General features: G+C 52.6%; 1 protein-coding gene across 1 annotated transcript in view; it reads left to right on the top strand.

The window, feature by feature from the left end:
• SEPTIN4 (septin 4) overlaps positions 1 to 15520 on the top strand; it is a 56054-nt gene extending 40534 nt beyond the window's left edge. Inside the window, exons 11-12 of the mRNA XM_084823073.1 lie at positions 13034 to 13133; positions 14022 to 15520. Coding sequence (XP_084679199.1) covers positions 13034 to 13133; positions 14022 to 14081 — 160 coding nt within the window. The 3' untranslated portion in view covers positions 14082 to 15520. The remainder of the gene's footprint in view (positions 1 to 13033; positions 13134 to 14021) is intronic.
• Positions 15521 to 15862: the final 342 nt, after the last annotated feature.

Raw genomic sequence — 15862 nt, 5'->3', positions numbered from 1 at the left:
TGTTTCAACAGAATTCTCTTCCACTAAGGTTGTTGGGGCACCCAACATATGAATTACAACTTTGGAACTGCCAAGCGCAGCTAATATTGCATTTGCAATTGGTGTATATTCATTGTTACTAAAGAACGTATGAAATGGGAATTTTTCCACAGAAAAATAAAGCGTTAGAAAAGTTTCTCAAAAATTTTCCTTGGAAAATGTTCCACCCACACCACTGGTCCTCCATAAATTCCTCTATAAATCTCTCCTCAGCCAGTATCTCCCCTAACACATACTTTGCACAGCCCCTCTGCTTTCCCTCCCTGCCTGTGTCCCATGCCTCACACACATAATTCCCTACTTCCTAGCCTACTGCCCTCTTTCTTGGCTACCCTGCCTCTGAGCTTAGGAATGGACAAATCTGTCACTTTCGCTTCCTTCCACATTCAGATTTCTTAAAATCTCAACTTCTTTCCATCCCATTTATGAAGAAACCTACAAATTTTGGCAAGTTCCTATCAAAAAGAGAACTGAACAAGATTCTCACCCAAATTCTCACTGGCCAAATTCAATAGGTCCAGCTACTCCCAGCATGGAGAGGACCCTGGTCACCCTGCCTGCCATGTGGCTGTTAAAGGCGAGGAGCCTGTCAGAACAAAAGAGGTGGCAACCTAATTCAGCACCACAATTACTACTGAATACACAGGAAAACAAACCCAGACTTTTAAGAGCTGAGCACGCCTCTGCTTGGAGGGACAAATCTCTCAGTTTTGCTTACTTCCACATTCAATTTTTTTAACATTTCAAGTAGGTATTTTATTCATTCATTCATTTATCATATTCATATTCTACCCAATAGCCAAAGCTCTCTGGATGGATGATAAATTTGCTCCATTGATTTTTTTAAATGGATTTGCGCCACCTGAGCCTTTCAGGGAGCTGAGACAGAGAGTTGCATTCCAAAATCTGCATTTTTGCAAGCTCATCTCAGGAAAAATGTGTACAAAAATGTACATATTAGGGAAATGTGCACATAAAACTGTATCTCAGCAGTGTACAGTTCTTAGAAAAAAATGTGTATATTTAATAATGCGCAAAAAAATGTGTGTATTGAGGAAAATGCCCCCCCCCTTGCAAGGTATAAATCATAGAATCATAGAATAGTAGGGTTGGAAGGGGCCTGCAAGGCCATCGAGTCCAAGCCCCTACTTAATGCAGGATCCAAGTCAGAGCATCCCTGACAGGTGGCTGTCCAGCCTCGTCTTGAATGCCTCCAGTGTGGGAGAGCCCACCACCTCCCGAGGGAATGGGTTCCATTGTCGTATTGCTCTAACAGTCAGGACGTTTCTCCTGATGTTCAGCCGGAATCTGGCTTCCTGTAACTTGAGCCCATTATTCCGTGTCCTGCAGTCTGGGATGATCAAGAAGAGATCCTGGCCTTCCTCTCTGTGACAACCTTTCAAGTACTTGAAAGTACTTGAAAGTACTTAGAGCACTACCATGTCTCCCCCCAGTCTTCTCTTCTCAAGGCTAAACATGCCCAGGTCTTTCAGTCTTTCCTCACAGGGCCTTGTTTCCAGTCCCCTGATCATCTTTGTTGCCCTCCTCTGAACCCTCTCCAGTTTGTCTGCATCCTTCTTCAAGTGTGGTGCCCAGAACTGGACACAGTACTCCAGATGAGGCCTAACCATTGCAGAGTAGAGGGGAACTAGTACTTCCCGGGATTTGGAAGCTATGCTTCTATTGATGCAGCCCAAAATAGCATTGGCCTTTTTTGCAGCCACATCACATTGTTGGCTCATATTCAGCTTGTGATCGACAACAATTCCATGATCCTTCTCGCTTGTTGTGTTGTTGAGCCACATATTCCCCATCTTGTAACTGTGCATTTGGTTTCTTTTTCCTAGGTGCAGAACTTGGCATTGATCCCTATTAAATGTCATTCTGTTGTTTTCTGCCCAGCGCTCCAGTCTATCCAGATCACTTTGAATTTGGTTTCTGTCTTACAAAGTATTAGCTATCCTGCCCAATTTTGTGTCATCTGCAAATTTGATCAGCATTCCCTGCACCTCCTCCTCCAAGTCCTTAATAAAAATGTTGAAGAGCGCTGGGCCCAGGACTGAGCCCTGCGGTACCCCGCTCGTTACCTCTCCCCAGTTTGAGAAGGTCCCATTGAGAAGCACTCTTTGAGTTCGATTCTGTAGCCAACTGTAGATCCACCGGATCGTTGTTTCATCTAGCCCACTTTGAGCTAGTATGCTCATCAGGATATCATGGGGCACTTTGTCGAAAGCTTTGCTGAAGTCGAGGTATATGATGTCTAAAGCATTCCCACAGTCCACAAGGGAGGTGACTTGATCAAAAAATGAGATCAGATTCGTCTGGCAGGATTTGTTCTTGACAAATCCATGTTGGCTTAGAGTAATCATTGCATTGTTTTCAAAGTGCTTACAGACTGATTGCTTTATCATCTGCTCCAGAATTTTCCCTGGGATTGATGTCAAACTGACTGGTCTGTAGTTCCCAGGTTCCTCCTTTTTACCCTTTTTGAAGATAGGGACAACATTAGCCCTCCTCCTGTCATCTGGCACTTCCCCCGTCCTCCATGATTGCTCAAAGAGAATAGACAGCGGTTCTGAGAGTTCTTCTGCCAGTTCCTTTATGACTCTAGGATGCAGTTCATCTGGCCCTGGAGATGTGAACTCATTCAAAGTCATTAGGTGTTCTTTGATCATATGCCTATCGATCTCAAGCTGCAATCCTGCCCCTTCAGTCTGCACTTCACCTTTGCCAGGGGGGTCATAGACCCTCTTTTGGGAGAAGACTGAGCCAAAGTAGGAATTGAGCACCTCTGCCTTTTCTTTGTCATCTGTTATCGTTTTGCCATCCTTATTTAATAGCTGAACAACCATTTCTTTCTTCTGCCTTTTACTATGCATGTAGCTGAAGAAAGCCTTTTTGTTGTTTTTAGCATCCCTTGCTAACCTCAGCTGGTTCTCAGCTTTAGCCTTCCTGACGCCATCCCTGCAATTCTGTGCTATCTGCCTGTACTCTTCCTTTGTTACTTGGCCTTCTTTCCACTTCCTATATGTGTCCTTTTTTGTTTTCAGGTCATCTCTAAGCTTTTTGTGAAGCCACATTGGCTTCTTCTGTTGTCTTCCACCTTTTCTTCTAGTTGGAATTGTTTGTAATTGTGCCTTGAGAATTTCCTTTTTTAAAAGCTCCCACCCATCTTGGACTCCTTTTCTTGTTAGTGTCGCTTGCCATGGGACCTTACTGATCATTGTTCCGAGTTGATTAAAATCAGCTTTCCTAAAATCCAGGGTACGCGTTTGACTACACTCGGCTTTTGCTTCCCTTAGAACCAAGAACTCAAGTACAACGCGGTCGCTTTCCCCCAGAGTTCCTGTAACTGCTACTTGATCCACTAAGTCATCTCTGTTGGTTAGGATCAAGTCAAGGATAGCCGATCTTCTAGTTCCTTCATCTACTTTCTGTAGGAGGAAGTTATCCGCCACACAAGTCAGGAGGGGCCATGTTTTGCAGAATTTGTCTCCCAACGAATATCGGGGAAATTGAAGTCCCGTATTACTACTACATCATGCTTCCTTAAAACATCGGCTATTTGCTTTTCAAAAGTTTCATCCCCATCTTCTCCTAGATTGGGTGGCCAGTAGTAGACTCCGACCACCAGGTTCCTTTTATTTTTTGCTGCATTTATTTTGATCCAGATGCTCTCGATGGGGCTACCAAGCTCCTCCTCCTGTATTTCTGTGCAGAGATATGTATTTTTCACATACAGTGCAACCCCACCTCCCTTTCTGTTCCTCCTGTTCTTTTTGAACAAGTTATGTCCTTCAATTGCTGTATTCCAGTCATGAGAGTCATCCCACCAAGTCTCATTTATACCTATCAAGTCATAATTTCCCTCCTGTAGTTCAAGTTCGTTCTGTTTGTTTCCCATACTCTGGGCATTAGTATATAGCCATCAAAGACCATGTGCTTCATAGTCTGGCTTTCTTCCTACATGTGTCTGAAGACTATTATTGGGCACTATCAGAGCTGTTCTCTCCATTGCAGTGCATGAGCCTTCGTCCATTGTTACCCCCAACTTTACGTCTCCCTTCCCTGTAGGATTCAGTTTAAAGCCCTCCTGATTAAGTTCTTCATGCTGTGGCCAAACACATTCTTCCCAGCCTTTGTGAGGTGCAACCCGTCCCTTGCCAACAGTCCATCTTCCAGGAAGTATAGCCCGTGGTCCCAGAATCCAAATCTCTCTCGTCGGCACCACCTTCGTAGCCAGTCATTCACCCGGAGTATTTTTTGTTCCCTTTCTGTCCCTCTTCTAACTTCTGGAAGGATGGATGAGAATACTATCTGGGCCCCAAAGTTCTTGAGTTTCCTTCCCAAAGCTTCAAAGTCTGACATGATCTCTTCGTAGCTCCGCTTGGCGGTATCATTTGTTCCCACATGGATGAGAAGAAGGGGATACCTGTCAGTGGGCTTGATGAGTGCAGGCAACCTTTCAGTCATGTCTCTAATCCGTCCTCCCGGGAGACAACATACCTGGCAAGTCCACGGGTCTTCGCGACATACTTGGGTCTCGATCCCACGCAGCAAGGAGTCTCCCACTACTACCACTCTTCTCTTCTTCTTGTTGTAGGCCTGGGTTTCATCGCCTCTGGTTGACTGACCTTCAGCCTCTTGCTCACTCTCATGCAGGTTCCCTTGTGGTTCTTCCTCTGCAGGCTGTCCTGCAAGTCCCTGGAATCGGTTCCACAGCTCCACTGCTTCCACTGGAGCAGAGTGGCGTCTAGTTCTTCTGCTCCTGTCACCCTTTTCCAAGGAGTATCCTCTACTCCATTTTTCTTCTCAGCATTTCCCACTTCTGCCTCATCTTGCTGTTGCTCTTCAAGCTTCTGGTCTTCCCTTTGCTGCTGTAGTTCCCCCATTCTGTCCAAGAACTCTTCGTGTTCTCTTATTCCCCGGAGGGTCGACAGTCGCCACTCCAGTCCTCTTACTTTTTCTTCCAGCAGCATGATCAGCTTGCACTTGTTGCAGGTGTAGGCCATGTTGTTCTCAGGCAAGAAAACAAACATGGCACACACCTTGCAGGTCACCACCACTGGAGTCTTGCCCTTCCATAGTCTCTTTTCCCTTTTTGTGTCTAGCTTTCTGATTGTTCTAGAGTAGCCTGTGCCTGGTCCTCTACTCACTGTAGGTTAAAAACAGAGTCCCACTGGTATGGAAGTGTGTGTAAAGAGACTAATATTTTTTTTAAAAAATGAAAAAAGTTAAAATAAAATAAATAAATAATGTTGGGGGCCTCCCCCTTGACCTCCCCTGCTGAACTCCCCTGGCCAACTCCTGTTTGCTCCCCCTGTTTGCTCCCCCTGTTCGCTCGCTCTCTGGGAGCTTGCCTGCTTCTGTAGTCCCTGGACCAGCTGGAGCAGCTTGCTCTGCTCTGCTCTGCTCTGCTCAGCTGGGAGGCGGGAAACAGACTGAAGCTTCCCGCCCAGTCAGCTGCTGGGAGTACTCAGGCCACCCCCCCCCCCATTCAGTTGGAGCTCTCAGAAGCACCTGGTGAGCTCACAGCCAATCAGAAGGATAAAGGGAAGCCCCCTGGGCTTCCTGCAGCCCACTTACCTCTTAGCCTCTGTCTCCTTTGTCTCTTCTACCACTGCAACTCTCCTGGCCAACTCCTGTTTGCTCCCCCTGTTTTTTTTTTTTTTAATTTAAAAATTATTTTTAAAAATAATCACAGGCTTGTGTGGAAACAGGACAGACGTTTCACCTAAAAAAAAAATCCAACAGTCTTGGCAAGACTGAGATTAACAGATCCATCCGTTCCTAATCTCAAATTCTTTACATCCCTTTTATAAAGAAACATGCAGGTTTGGCCAAGTTCTTATCCAAAACCAAGCCCAACTAAATGCTCACCCAGCACATTTTTCCTCTCGTTGGTCCAGCAATCTTTTTCCTCCATTTCTCCTTCTAGCATTCGGCACCTATATATCCCGTCCTCTCATCCAAATGGACCTTTCACTTCCTTCACTAGACCTGTGTTTTGTCAACACTCTATGACCACCTCTTTGCCCCAAGCAGTTGAGCAGGGGTGGGCAGAAGGGTAGATTGGGATTTACTGATATTAGATCTCTGATTGATTTGCACTAGATTGGCAAGGATTTCTGGCTCCCACAGTAGCAACACCAAATCGTTTTTTCCAGCTAAATTTAGGCTGCTGAAGTAAGGAGAGCTTGGGGTAGCCGGGTGTGGACTTTTGCATGGAAGGGCTGCAAGCTCAGTTCAGTTAGAACTGCAACCCCCCCAGGCTCAGAATGTGCTCAGAGGTGTTTTGCTCTTTAATTCAAAGTGTACGTCTTCTGCACCTGGTGGGTCTTGCAGTTCTTGTAAAAAAAACAAAGTAAGTCTGAGAAGCCTAACATCTACCCAGCACTGAGTTGGGATGTTTGTGAACATTCCAGTCGCTCAGCCAATGAGTAGGAGGACCCTTGGCAAAAGGCCCTTTTTTCAGCGTTTTATATAATACAGCCTTCCCCAATTTGGTGCCCTCCAGATGTGTTGGACTGAAACTCCCAGCATGCTGCAGCCAGCAGGGCTAGCTGGGGCATGCTGGAAGTTGCAGTCCAACACATCTGGAGGGCGCCAGGTTGGGAAAAGCTTGATACAAGCACTACACATCCCAGGAATTCTGCCTGCACAGTCCCTCACTTGGCCCCTCAGTTTTCTGGGGTGTTTTTGGACTTGTTGTTTCGAAGTGTCCATTATCTCACCTGGAAGCCACCCTTAGCCTTCCCCAGAAGGTCTGGAAACAACCCTGGACGTCCCACAGGTGGGGAAGCAGCTGTCCCTCTCCTTGTTCCTGGCCCATTGATGCTAGATTGCCTCAGCAGCTCTGGAAGGCGTGCCGTGAAATGACCACTTTCCCAACAAAGCAAATGGGAGTGGGAGGTGTGAGCATCAGGGAGGGTGTGTGTCCGTGAGTGTGTCAGGGGGCTTGCATGGACCGTGAGAAACTCTCTCTTTTTTAAAGAATGGATCTTGGTATCCACCCGACATTCTCCCCCACTGACCAAGCTTCAAAAAGAGGACAACCCTGCTTTTTTTGGTATCGCCTGACCCATGCCACCACTGTATTATTTCTGGGACACGTTGCTTTTGCAAAGTGTGTGGGAATCCTTCTTGCACATCTGGCCTTGCAGCAAAGATACCGTGAGGGAGGTGCATGGGGAAATGTGCTCGGTAGAGGCAATGGTTTTCTTGGCAGGCATGAGAAGGAGGATGAGTCACCCAAGAGTCAGTGTCTGCAGTGATGGGATTCAAGTCTCCCTGGCTGCTGGACTGCTTTCTGTCAGCGACAGATCTGGTCCAGGGCATCTGAGCCAGTTGATGGGGCTTACCTGATTCCCTCCAGGGCAGAACCTCAGTTCGGGGGGGGGGGCGGTCTGGCTCTCCAGGGTTCCCCAGAAGGCTACGCCCCTCCCGCACGCCACGCTGCTTTCCCTGACCTCTGGTCATTCGCTGGTTTCCTGGCTTTTGTGCAGTTCCCCCCCCATTCTAAAAGTTGAAATGCCCCCCCAGAGGTTGTGTTACTGGCAGGAAGAGCTTTAAGCACAAATGGGCTGGATTTTTTGTCCCCGCCCCTTTTGCTTTCGTCTCCTCCCGCTTCTGGAATGCGGCCCCCAAGATCTTCTCCACAGTGGCCTTTGGCCTCTGGGGCAAAAGAGGTTCTGCCCCACTGCCCCAGGGTGAGGGCTTGGCGAGAGGCTCAGGAAGTCGGTAGAGCACCCGCTGTGAATCCAAGCTCTGTTCCACTGCTCCGCTTGCCACACTCCTTGGGGAGAAGGGGGGATTCCTCGTCCTGGAGACTGCTGCAGCGACACTTCTCTGGAGTGGGCCGCTGAGGTCTCTGGCCCGTGGGGCGATCCTCCAGTGCTGAGGATTTGCACCGCATCCCCGTGCCAGGCTGGGGCACGGCCAGCCTCCTGTCTGGCTCCTGTGGATGCCCATGAAAACGTTCTATTTCTGCCACGGTGCCTCACTGCTGCTATCGCATCGGTGGGAAAGCAGCGCAGGTTTGTGGCTGGCCCCTTCCGCCCAGCTTCAGGGCTCCCACGCTGGCAAGCCCAGGAGGGCCCTTGCCCTCGTCCACCACATGGGCAAAGCCGTGGAACGTGTGCTGGCATCGCTAGCAGGCCCCCGGGTGTGGTGATGTAAAGGGAACCAGGGCAGGGGGGTGTAGGTTGATTATGGGCCAGAAAACAAGGGTTGGATCCAGATGTAGGCCTACTTCAAGTCGGTCAGTTGAACCTCTTTCACCCAGAGGGCTCAACTCCGTTTCAGAGACGATCTTGGGGGACTGCATTCCAGGGGTGGGTGGGGCCAAATGCGGAAGGGGTGGGGCCAAATCAGCCTAATCTAGCTTCAAGCTTCTGCTGCTGGCCAATCGGCCTCCAGAGAGGCATCTCAGGCTTTTGGAATGGTGGAAAAACTGCACCAAAGCCAGGAGACCTCCAAAAAGGGGATGGGCTATGGGAAAGGGGTGTGGCCATATGGGAGAACCCTGGAGGGCTGGATTGGGGCCCCAGGGTACCCCTTGGAGTAGACCTGTTGAAATCAGTGGAACTCGCATTAGTCAAAACTAGTCTGCATCCAACCCCAGTCTGGACAGTCCCGTTGAAATTACTGGAAACTACCTGAGAAGTTTGAAGAAGTGGGTAGGGGGGGCAGGGAGAGAACATCTATGTGAATTTGGGGGTAAATACAGGCATAGAAAAAAATAATGCATGGCTCTAGGGCAGGTGTTTGGGCCTATAACTCCCAGCCTCCCTCACCATTGGCTATGCTGGCTGGGGCTGATGGGAGCTGTAGGCCAAGAACGTTGGAGGGCCACAAGTTGCTCACCCCTGCTCTAGCCGTTGGAGGATTGGAAGGCTTGAAAAAAAAGAGAGCGTCTTTGCTTAGCATCTGAATGCTTATCTGAAACCCCATTGTCCCTGGGGCAGAGAGTTCCACAGTTCCCCGGCTGGGAAGGCCCACTCCCGTGCACCCAACCACAGCTCTGCCAGGAGCCGGCCCTCCTCAGAAGTGGCACGCTGTGCATTGCCAGGGGCACTTCAGCCCTGATGATGAAAACAGGTTCTGGGGCTGAGCTCTGGCAAGTCCTAGCTCACGTCTTGTCTTTCCTGCCTCCACGGCCAAAGCATCTCTGGGTGTTGCTGGCAAGCTGCGTAATTAGCATTGATGCTGCTCCGCGCACCCCAAAAGGCTGGGTCCAGGTTCTTCTCTTTGCCAGGTGACCAGGACACAATTTGGCTGTGGCGGTTCCCCGCCTAGAAACATCATTTCCCCAAAGCGGGAGAGTCTCAGAGTTCGAAGAGGCCAAATTCCAGGCCTAAGGTTGCAGCTTTGATCCACTACATCCCCCTCCCACCCAGAGGGTTGACTTCTGTAGTCTCTGCAAGGGGGGGGGGGTCTCCTAAGGGATGGGCTATTTTTGCTGCTTACCCAGCAAGCATTGGCAGAGAGAACCTTGTGTGCCAGGCTGCAGAAGTGAACACGTGTGGGTTTGGGGGCGGGGGGGAGGGCTTGGGAAGGCCAGAGTCCGGGATTCAACCACCTACATCAATACGCCTTTGCCGCGGTGGCAGCGTGTTGCAGCTGCACGGACGACTTCTTTGGCGGAGTTCGCTAGAACAGGACTCCGGGCTGAACAGCATGCTGTGTTCAATACATAACGTGCAGCAGATCCTCACCATTGTGTTTACTGTAGTGTAAGCATGGGGGGCCCCAATCCACATTGGGACCACCGCATGCAGGTTTAAACCTTGCCACCTCCCCCCGCCCCCAAATTCACCCCTACCACCACAGGGACTAAAAACAGAAAAGAACCTCCGTTTGTCCTAATGGAGGTCTCGCTCTCCCTTTTTTAGTCCCCACGGTAGTGTGTGTGTATGCGCGCACGCGCGCGGATGGGTGGGTGGCATTTTGGAGGATGGGGGGTTAACCCTCCCCATCCCGCACGGGGTGGCCCTCTCCCCGACTGGGGACCCCACGCGCTTCTCCTAAGGCCCGGCTGCCGCCTTGTGTTTCATGTGGCTTAGCCCCTGCAGCCGTGCCGCCCGAACCGCACGCCTCGTGTGTTGTGGCAGCTTGCGCGGGGCTGTGCTCTCTGTCTGCAGTCCTCCGTCTGAGCACCAGGAAGACGACTGGGGGCGGGGGGACAAGGACTGCACTGAATGCGGGGCTCAGCAGGCTTCGAATCTGCTTCCTTCGAACACCTTGAGGGCTCCAGGCAGCCGCCGGGCCGTACCAGACCCTGGCGCCAGCGGGCCTCTCCAGATTGGCTCATGGCATCCAGATGAATTTCTGAAGCTGCCTTAGACTGAGACGGACCATCGGTCCAGCACTGGTCCACTCTGATTGGCCGTGGTTCTCCAGGGTTTCTGGCAGAGGGGTGTTTCCCCATCACCTGCTGGCTGAAATACAGGTACCTGGAGATTCTGGGATGGAACCCTGGAGATCTTTGGAGTACTGGGCACCTGTTCTCTGCCACTGAGCTTCAGCCATAGGCAGGGAGGGCACATGCTAGCAATCCACTGGTGCCCAAAGACCATCCTGGCGGCGCTCGGGGTTGGGGGGGGTAGGTGCGCTCAGCCAAAGCAACTGGAGAATGGAGAAGGTGGAGAGGAGGAAGACAAGAACTTGGTCACGAAGACAGGATGGAGAGAAATGATGACGCCACTCCGATGTCACTCTCAAAGCTGACTGGACATGGAGAGGAAGGGGAGAGTCCATGAGTGGAGGCCCCATTTCTGAACCATCCTGAACATGGGAAGCCACCTTCTCTTGGCTCCAGAGTCAGACTCAGCAGCCGTGGCAGTCCAGGGTTTCAGGCAGGACTCCATCCTAGCCCCACCTGGAGATGCTGGGAACGGAACCGGGCACCTTCTGCATCAGGGATGTCAGAGAAATCTGTCCAGGTGGTGGAGCCCAATGAGCTTCAGTTGATTTGGTCCCCCGGACCTCAGTCCATTTTTACCTTGTAGAGCCCGACTTGCTCTGCAGCGAGTCAGGCAAGTTTGCATTTTCTCGTATTTTTTAATTTGTGCAAGTTACAGCTGCAATTTGTGCAAATTTGCACAAATCACGCCAGTAGCGGCTAAAATTTGTGAAAATTATGCAAATTGCAGCCAAGGTTTGAGCAAATTATGCAAATATATGAAAACTGGCTGCAAATCTCTATTTGCACAAATTACGGCTGGCTCAACAGAGTTCAGAGAAAAAGCCGCGGCTCAGCCCACAAATGTAAACTGAGCCAGGCACTACATGGATCTCCATCAAGCCAAAAGTGAGATGGGGTTCCAAGCAACGGATATCCCTATCCTGCATGCAAAGTAGGGCTCCGCCACTAAGTTATGTTTCTTGCTCTAAAAATAAAGTAAGTTTCTAGTCCTCATGTTTCTGAATCAAGGGCTGATTTAAATAGGAACTCGGGAAGCGGCCTTATCCTGAGTCAGACCACTGGCCCATCTAACTGTTGTCTGCCCTGACTGGCAGCAGCTGTCCACCTCTGAGCCACGGACCTTCCTCACAAAATGAAGTAAGATTCTAGTCCTCATGGTTCTGAAAAAAGGCCTGGTTTGAAATAACATTTTAAGAACACAGCCTTAAAAAAAATCTGCACCCCCCCCCCCGAAAGAAGCGTGCTTTTAGTTCTCTACCCTGCCAATTAAAATTGGCCTTCACAATAAAAAATCAGACCACAGTTATGAATCAGTGAAAACTTTAGATCGTCCTCCCGCAAGCTGGTGGCTTCCAGGCAAATTGGACTGCAACTTCCATCATTCCCAGCCAGCATGGATAGGGATGATGGTAGGTGCAGTCCAACACACCCCATTCAGGGTCTCTACGGAGCTTTTTCCCAAGTGTTCAAAGAGTCTCGGTCCTCCTCACAACAGCCTTGCAAGGCAGGCCAGGCTCATTCTCCTCGTGCTACAGATTTCAAGAGCAGGAGGCGAGTGCGCGGCGCGGCGCGGGCATTAGCCAGTCGTGCGCGCCCATGGCCGAGGGGCGCCGCGGCCCAGCCCCGAGCTGAAGCCCCTCGGCGTGATGCGCGGGCAGCGCCGGGCAGCCCACGGTGGAGAGACCTGAGCAGTTCGCACGAAGTTGCCGCGAACGGGGCCAGCTCGCCCGCCCGCTCGCCGGGGCTGCCTCTCCCAGGCCTCGGACAGAGCGAGCGCGGCCCCCTCCCTGCGCCCGGTGCCCGGCGCGCCTCGAACTGGGGATTCGAGCTCGGGCCTTTCAGCGGCTCTGCCCTGAGCTCCCCCGAGGGTCGCCCGGCGGCGTGGCTGGGCGCCTGGAGGCGCGCTGTCCTCGAGACGGCGGGAGCTGCCGAGGGGGGCCGCGAGGGCCTTCGCGAGAGGCCTGGGGCGCGGGGAGGCCGCGTGGAGGAGGCTCCTCGTCCGAGGGGCTCTGCGAGCTCCGAGGCGCTGCTCCTGAGCAGTTCCCCGAGAAGGCGCGCCGGGCCGGCCGGCATCCGGGCCGGCGTGGCGGCCCCTGGCGAAGGCCCAGCGCTCCGCGGCGGCCCGCTGACGAGCCCCCGCGGCCTGCTGGTTGCCCCGGCCCCGACAGCGGCGGGGGCGAGGAGGGAGGCTCCCCGCGGGAGGGGCCGCGCCCAGGGCCCCCGTCCGGAGCTGGCCCCCGCGCCCCAGCGGCTGCCTCGAGACGTTCCGCGGGACGGCCCCGCGCCCCCGGCTGTGCAAGGGCGGCGCGGGCGTCCGAGGCCACCGGCGGGGCGGCCGCGGCGTGCGCCTCTGCTCCGGCCTCGAGGCTGCCTGGACGGCAGGCGTGCGAGGCGCCTCTCGGGCGACACGGAGGCAGGACAGCGCGGTGCCTGGGCTGGCTTGGCCGGAGCTGGCCGAAAGCCGGCTGCGCGGTCTCGGTGGCGGGGGAAGCGGGCGCGCCTCGGGGCCCTGCGCCTTGAAGGCGCCTGGCTGAGCTGCCCCTTGTTTTCGATATGTTTTTTGAACAGCAAGCTAACCAGGGAAAGCGGGACCGATTTCCCCATCCCGGCCGTCCCCCCGGCGCCAGACGCGGAGACGGAGAAGCTGATCCGGGAAAAGGACGAGGAGGTGAGCGACGTCGAGATCGGCGCACGCCGGCCTCCCTTGAGCCTCCGAAGCGCCAGCACGGCACGCGCGGCCTTGGATCCACCTAGCACAGCTTTTTCCAACCAGGTGCCCTCCAGACGAGTTGGACTGCAGGCTGGGGATGATAGGAGTCGCAGTCCAACACATCTGGAGGTTGCACGGCGATATTTGCACTGTTCTGGTCCAAGGGGAGCTTGTCCCTCTTGCTTAGGCCTGGCTTGTCCCCAAATGTGCCTGACCACTCTGAGCCCCCACCCACAGCAGCGTCTCCTGCCTGCCCCATCCAGGCAGGAGACCTGCCTGCTTGCAGCGTCTCCTGCCTGCCTGCTTCGCCCGTCCAGCTGGCCCTGCGGGTGGAGCAGGCGGCTTTGCAGAGAAAGCCACCTGGGTGGTCCTGGATTGCAGCCTCCCACCCGACAACCTAGATTTGGCTTGACCTCAGCTGCCAGTCGCTTGGTGGTCTCCTGGCTTTGGCACGCCCCCCCCCCCCAACTCTAAAAGGCTGAAATGCCTCTTCCAAGGTGCAGTTACTGGCAGTCAGAGCTTTGAGCTAAAAATATGCTGGTATTTTTGCTCCCCCTTTTGCCTTTGGCTCCACCCTGTTTGCCTTTGGCCCTGCCCACCACTGGAACGTGGCCCCTAGAGCTTTGCTGAAGCTGGATTCGGCCCTGGGCTGAAATGGGATCCCCAGGCCTGCAGGAGACCTGCAGCAGATCCACCTCTCCCTCTGGAGTGCTTCCTGTGGGCTCATTGCTGCTGCCCTCGATTTCCCATGCAGAAGGGAAATCAAAGGGTGTGAAATCTTCGCCTCTTGTGACTGAGGCCTGGGACAAAGGGACTCTTAGGCGTGCATTTTCTGTTGCTTTCCAGCTGCGACGGATGCAGGAAATGTTGGAGAAAATTCAGCAGCAGATGGAAGACTCCCACTAGCAACCCCCCCGCCCCTCCATCCTGCGAAACTCCTCCATTCTCTGCACCCCCTCAAAGACGCAAAATGTTTACATCTCACCGTCCATCCACCCAGTCTCCAGCGCTCAGTCCTGGCGCCGCACCTGCCACATTACGCCGAGAATCTACCGCCGAAACCATGGCCTTACAACCCAAGCTCACCACGCTTGAGAAATGAGAAGCCTCCAGAGGCTACCTGTGACACCCCCCCCCCCGCAAATGAGGACTTCGCCTCTCGCTGGCCCCGTTGAGCCGCCCAACAGGCATCGCTGTGATGAGGTTCTGTAGGGCGCAGTTCTGAGCCCCAGTTTGTCTTGCAGAGTGGAAGGAAGCAGAGCCGGAAGGGAGGCATTTTGTGCTGCTCCCTGCTGAAGGCATGCAGACTCTCAGCAGCGACTGGCCGTTCTGGATTCGGCCACCTGCTGCTCCGATTAGGTGCAAATATTTGAAATGATCCAAGGGAAGAAAGGGAAGTACACCCACGCAGCACGCTCTTCCCTAACCTGGGGCTCTCCAGAAGTGTTGGGAGCTATGCTGGCTAGAGGGATTATGGGAGTTGTAGTCCAACACATCTGGAAGGCCCCAAGTTGAGGAAGGATGCCCAAAACACACCTGGCTGTGCTCTCAAGAGCTCTTCGGCCCTTTTGCCAAAAATGTCAGAGGCCCTCATTTAGAGGTGACATGCCCAATTCAAAGCCTGGAGAAAAAGATCAAAATGGAGATCTCAGGAGGCCACATTTTGGACCGATTGGCTTTAAAATTTGATCAGAGTTGTTGGGGGCTCTCCTTTAAAACAACCACTGCACATCAAAAGGTGAGTCCATCTTGGTAAGCCTTCAGAAGCTACAGAAGCGAGCCAGCTGCAAGTCGCCCGTGCCCAGCCTTGTTGAAATAGGCGCTGCATGAGCTCTGTGCTGCAGGGCTTCCCGCTGGTTGGTGGCTCACCTAGACTAGTTTCCCCAGACACACCCATTCATGTCCAGTTGGATATTCATGTGCTTTTGCAAAACCCTCAGGGCCTCCCTAACAGAGAGCACTAAAACAAAACTTGGAGTTAAATAATATCGTTATAATATTAGATCACATAATTATAATTTTTCAAGGTAATTTGACTGAGGACAATATGCTTGTGATAATGTACCCCCATCCCACCCCCACCCTGAAAATCCTTTCCTGCTCTGAGGCACACATACAGTAGCGAAAACTAGGGATGGGGGAGAATTTCTCCCCAAAACTTCGGGGGGCCAAGTGCCAACGTATTTGGCCCCCCAAAGTAGTTTCAGGGAGAAATTCTCCCCCCCGCCCCCCCCGGGATGGGACTTACCTTTCCCGAATGTCCCTCCCGGCAGCGGTTCGGCAGGTCTTAGTCAGGGGTGGGGGCGGCAGCTGGTCTTTCGACCGGCTGCCGCCGCCGCCATTCCAAGAAAAGTAAAAAAAAAAAAAAAGCCCCCGTGATAGGCTATGTGACGATTAACGTAGCCTATCACGGCTAGATTTGCAAAGTCAGCCGTGATAGGCTACGTAAATCGTCACGTAGCCTATCACGGGTGACTTAAAAAAAAAAAAAAAGCATACGCAAATGGCAGCCCCCATAGGGAGCTGCCATTCGCGTTCCTTATTTGGTCGCTGTAGTCTACGTAAAGATTTACGTAGACTACAGCGACCAAATAAGGAACGCGAATGGCGGCTCCCTATGGGGGCTGCCATTTGCGTACGCGCTTTTTTCTCTTTTTTTTGACTTTTTAGATCTAGCCATGATAGGC

Source organism: Heloderma suspectum, chromosome 16 (genome assembly GCF_057233095.1).
Source record: "Heloderma suspectum isolate Gila_16-S chromosome 16, 16-S_ref, whole genome shotgun sequence".
In the NCBI taxonomy this organism is placed as follows: Eukaryota; Metazoa; Chordata; class Lepidosauria; order Squamata; family Helodermatidae; genus Heloderma; species Heloderma suspectum.
This window is presented reverse-complemented; position numbering and strand designations above follow the sequence as displayed.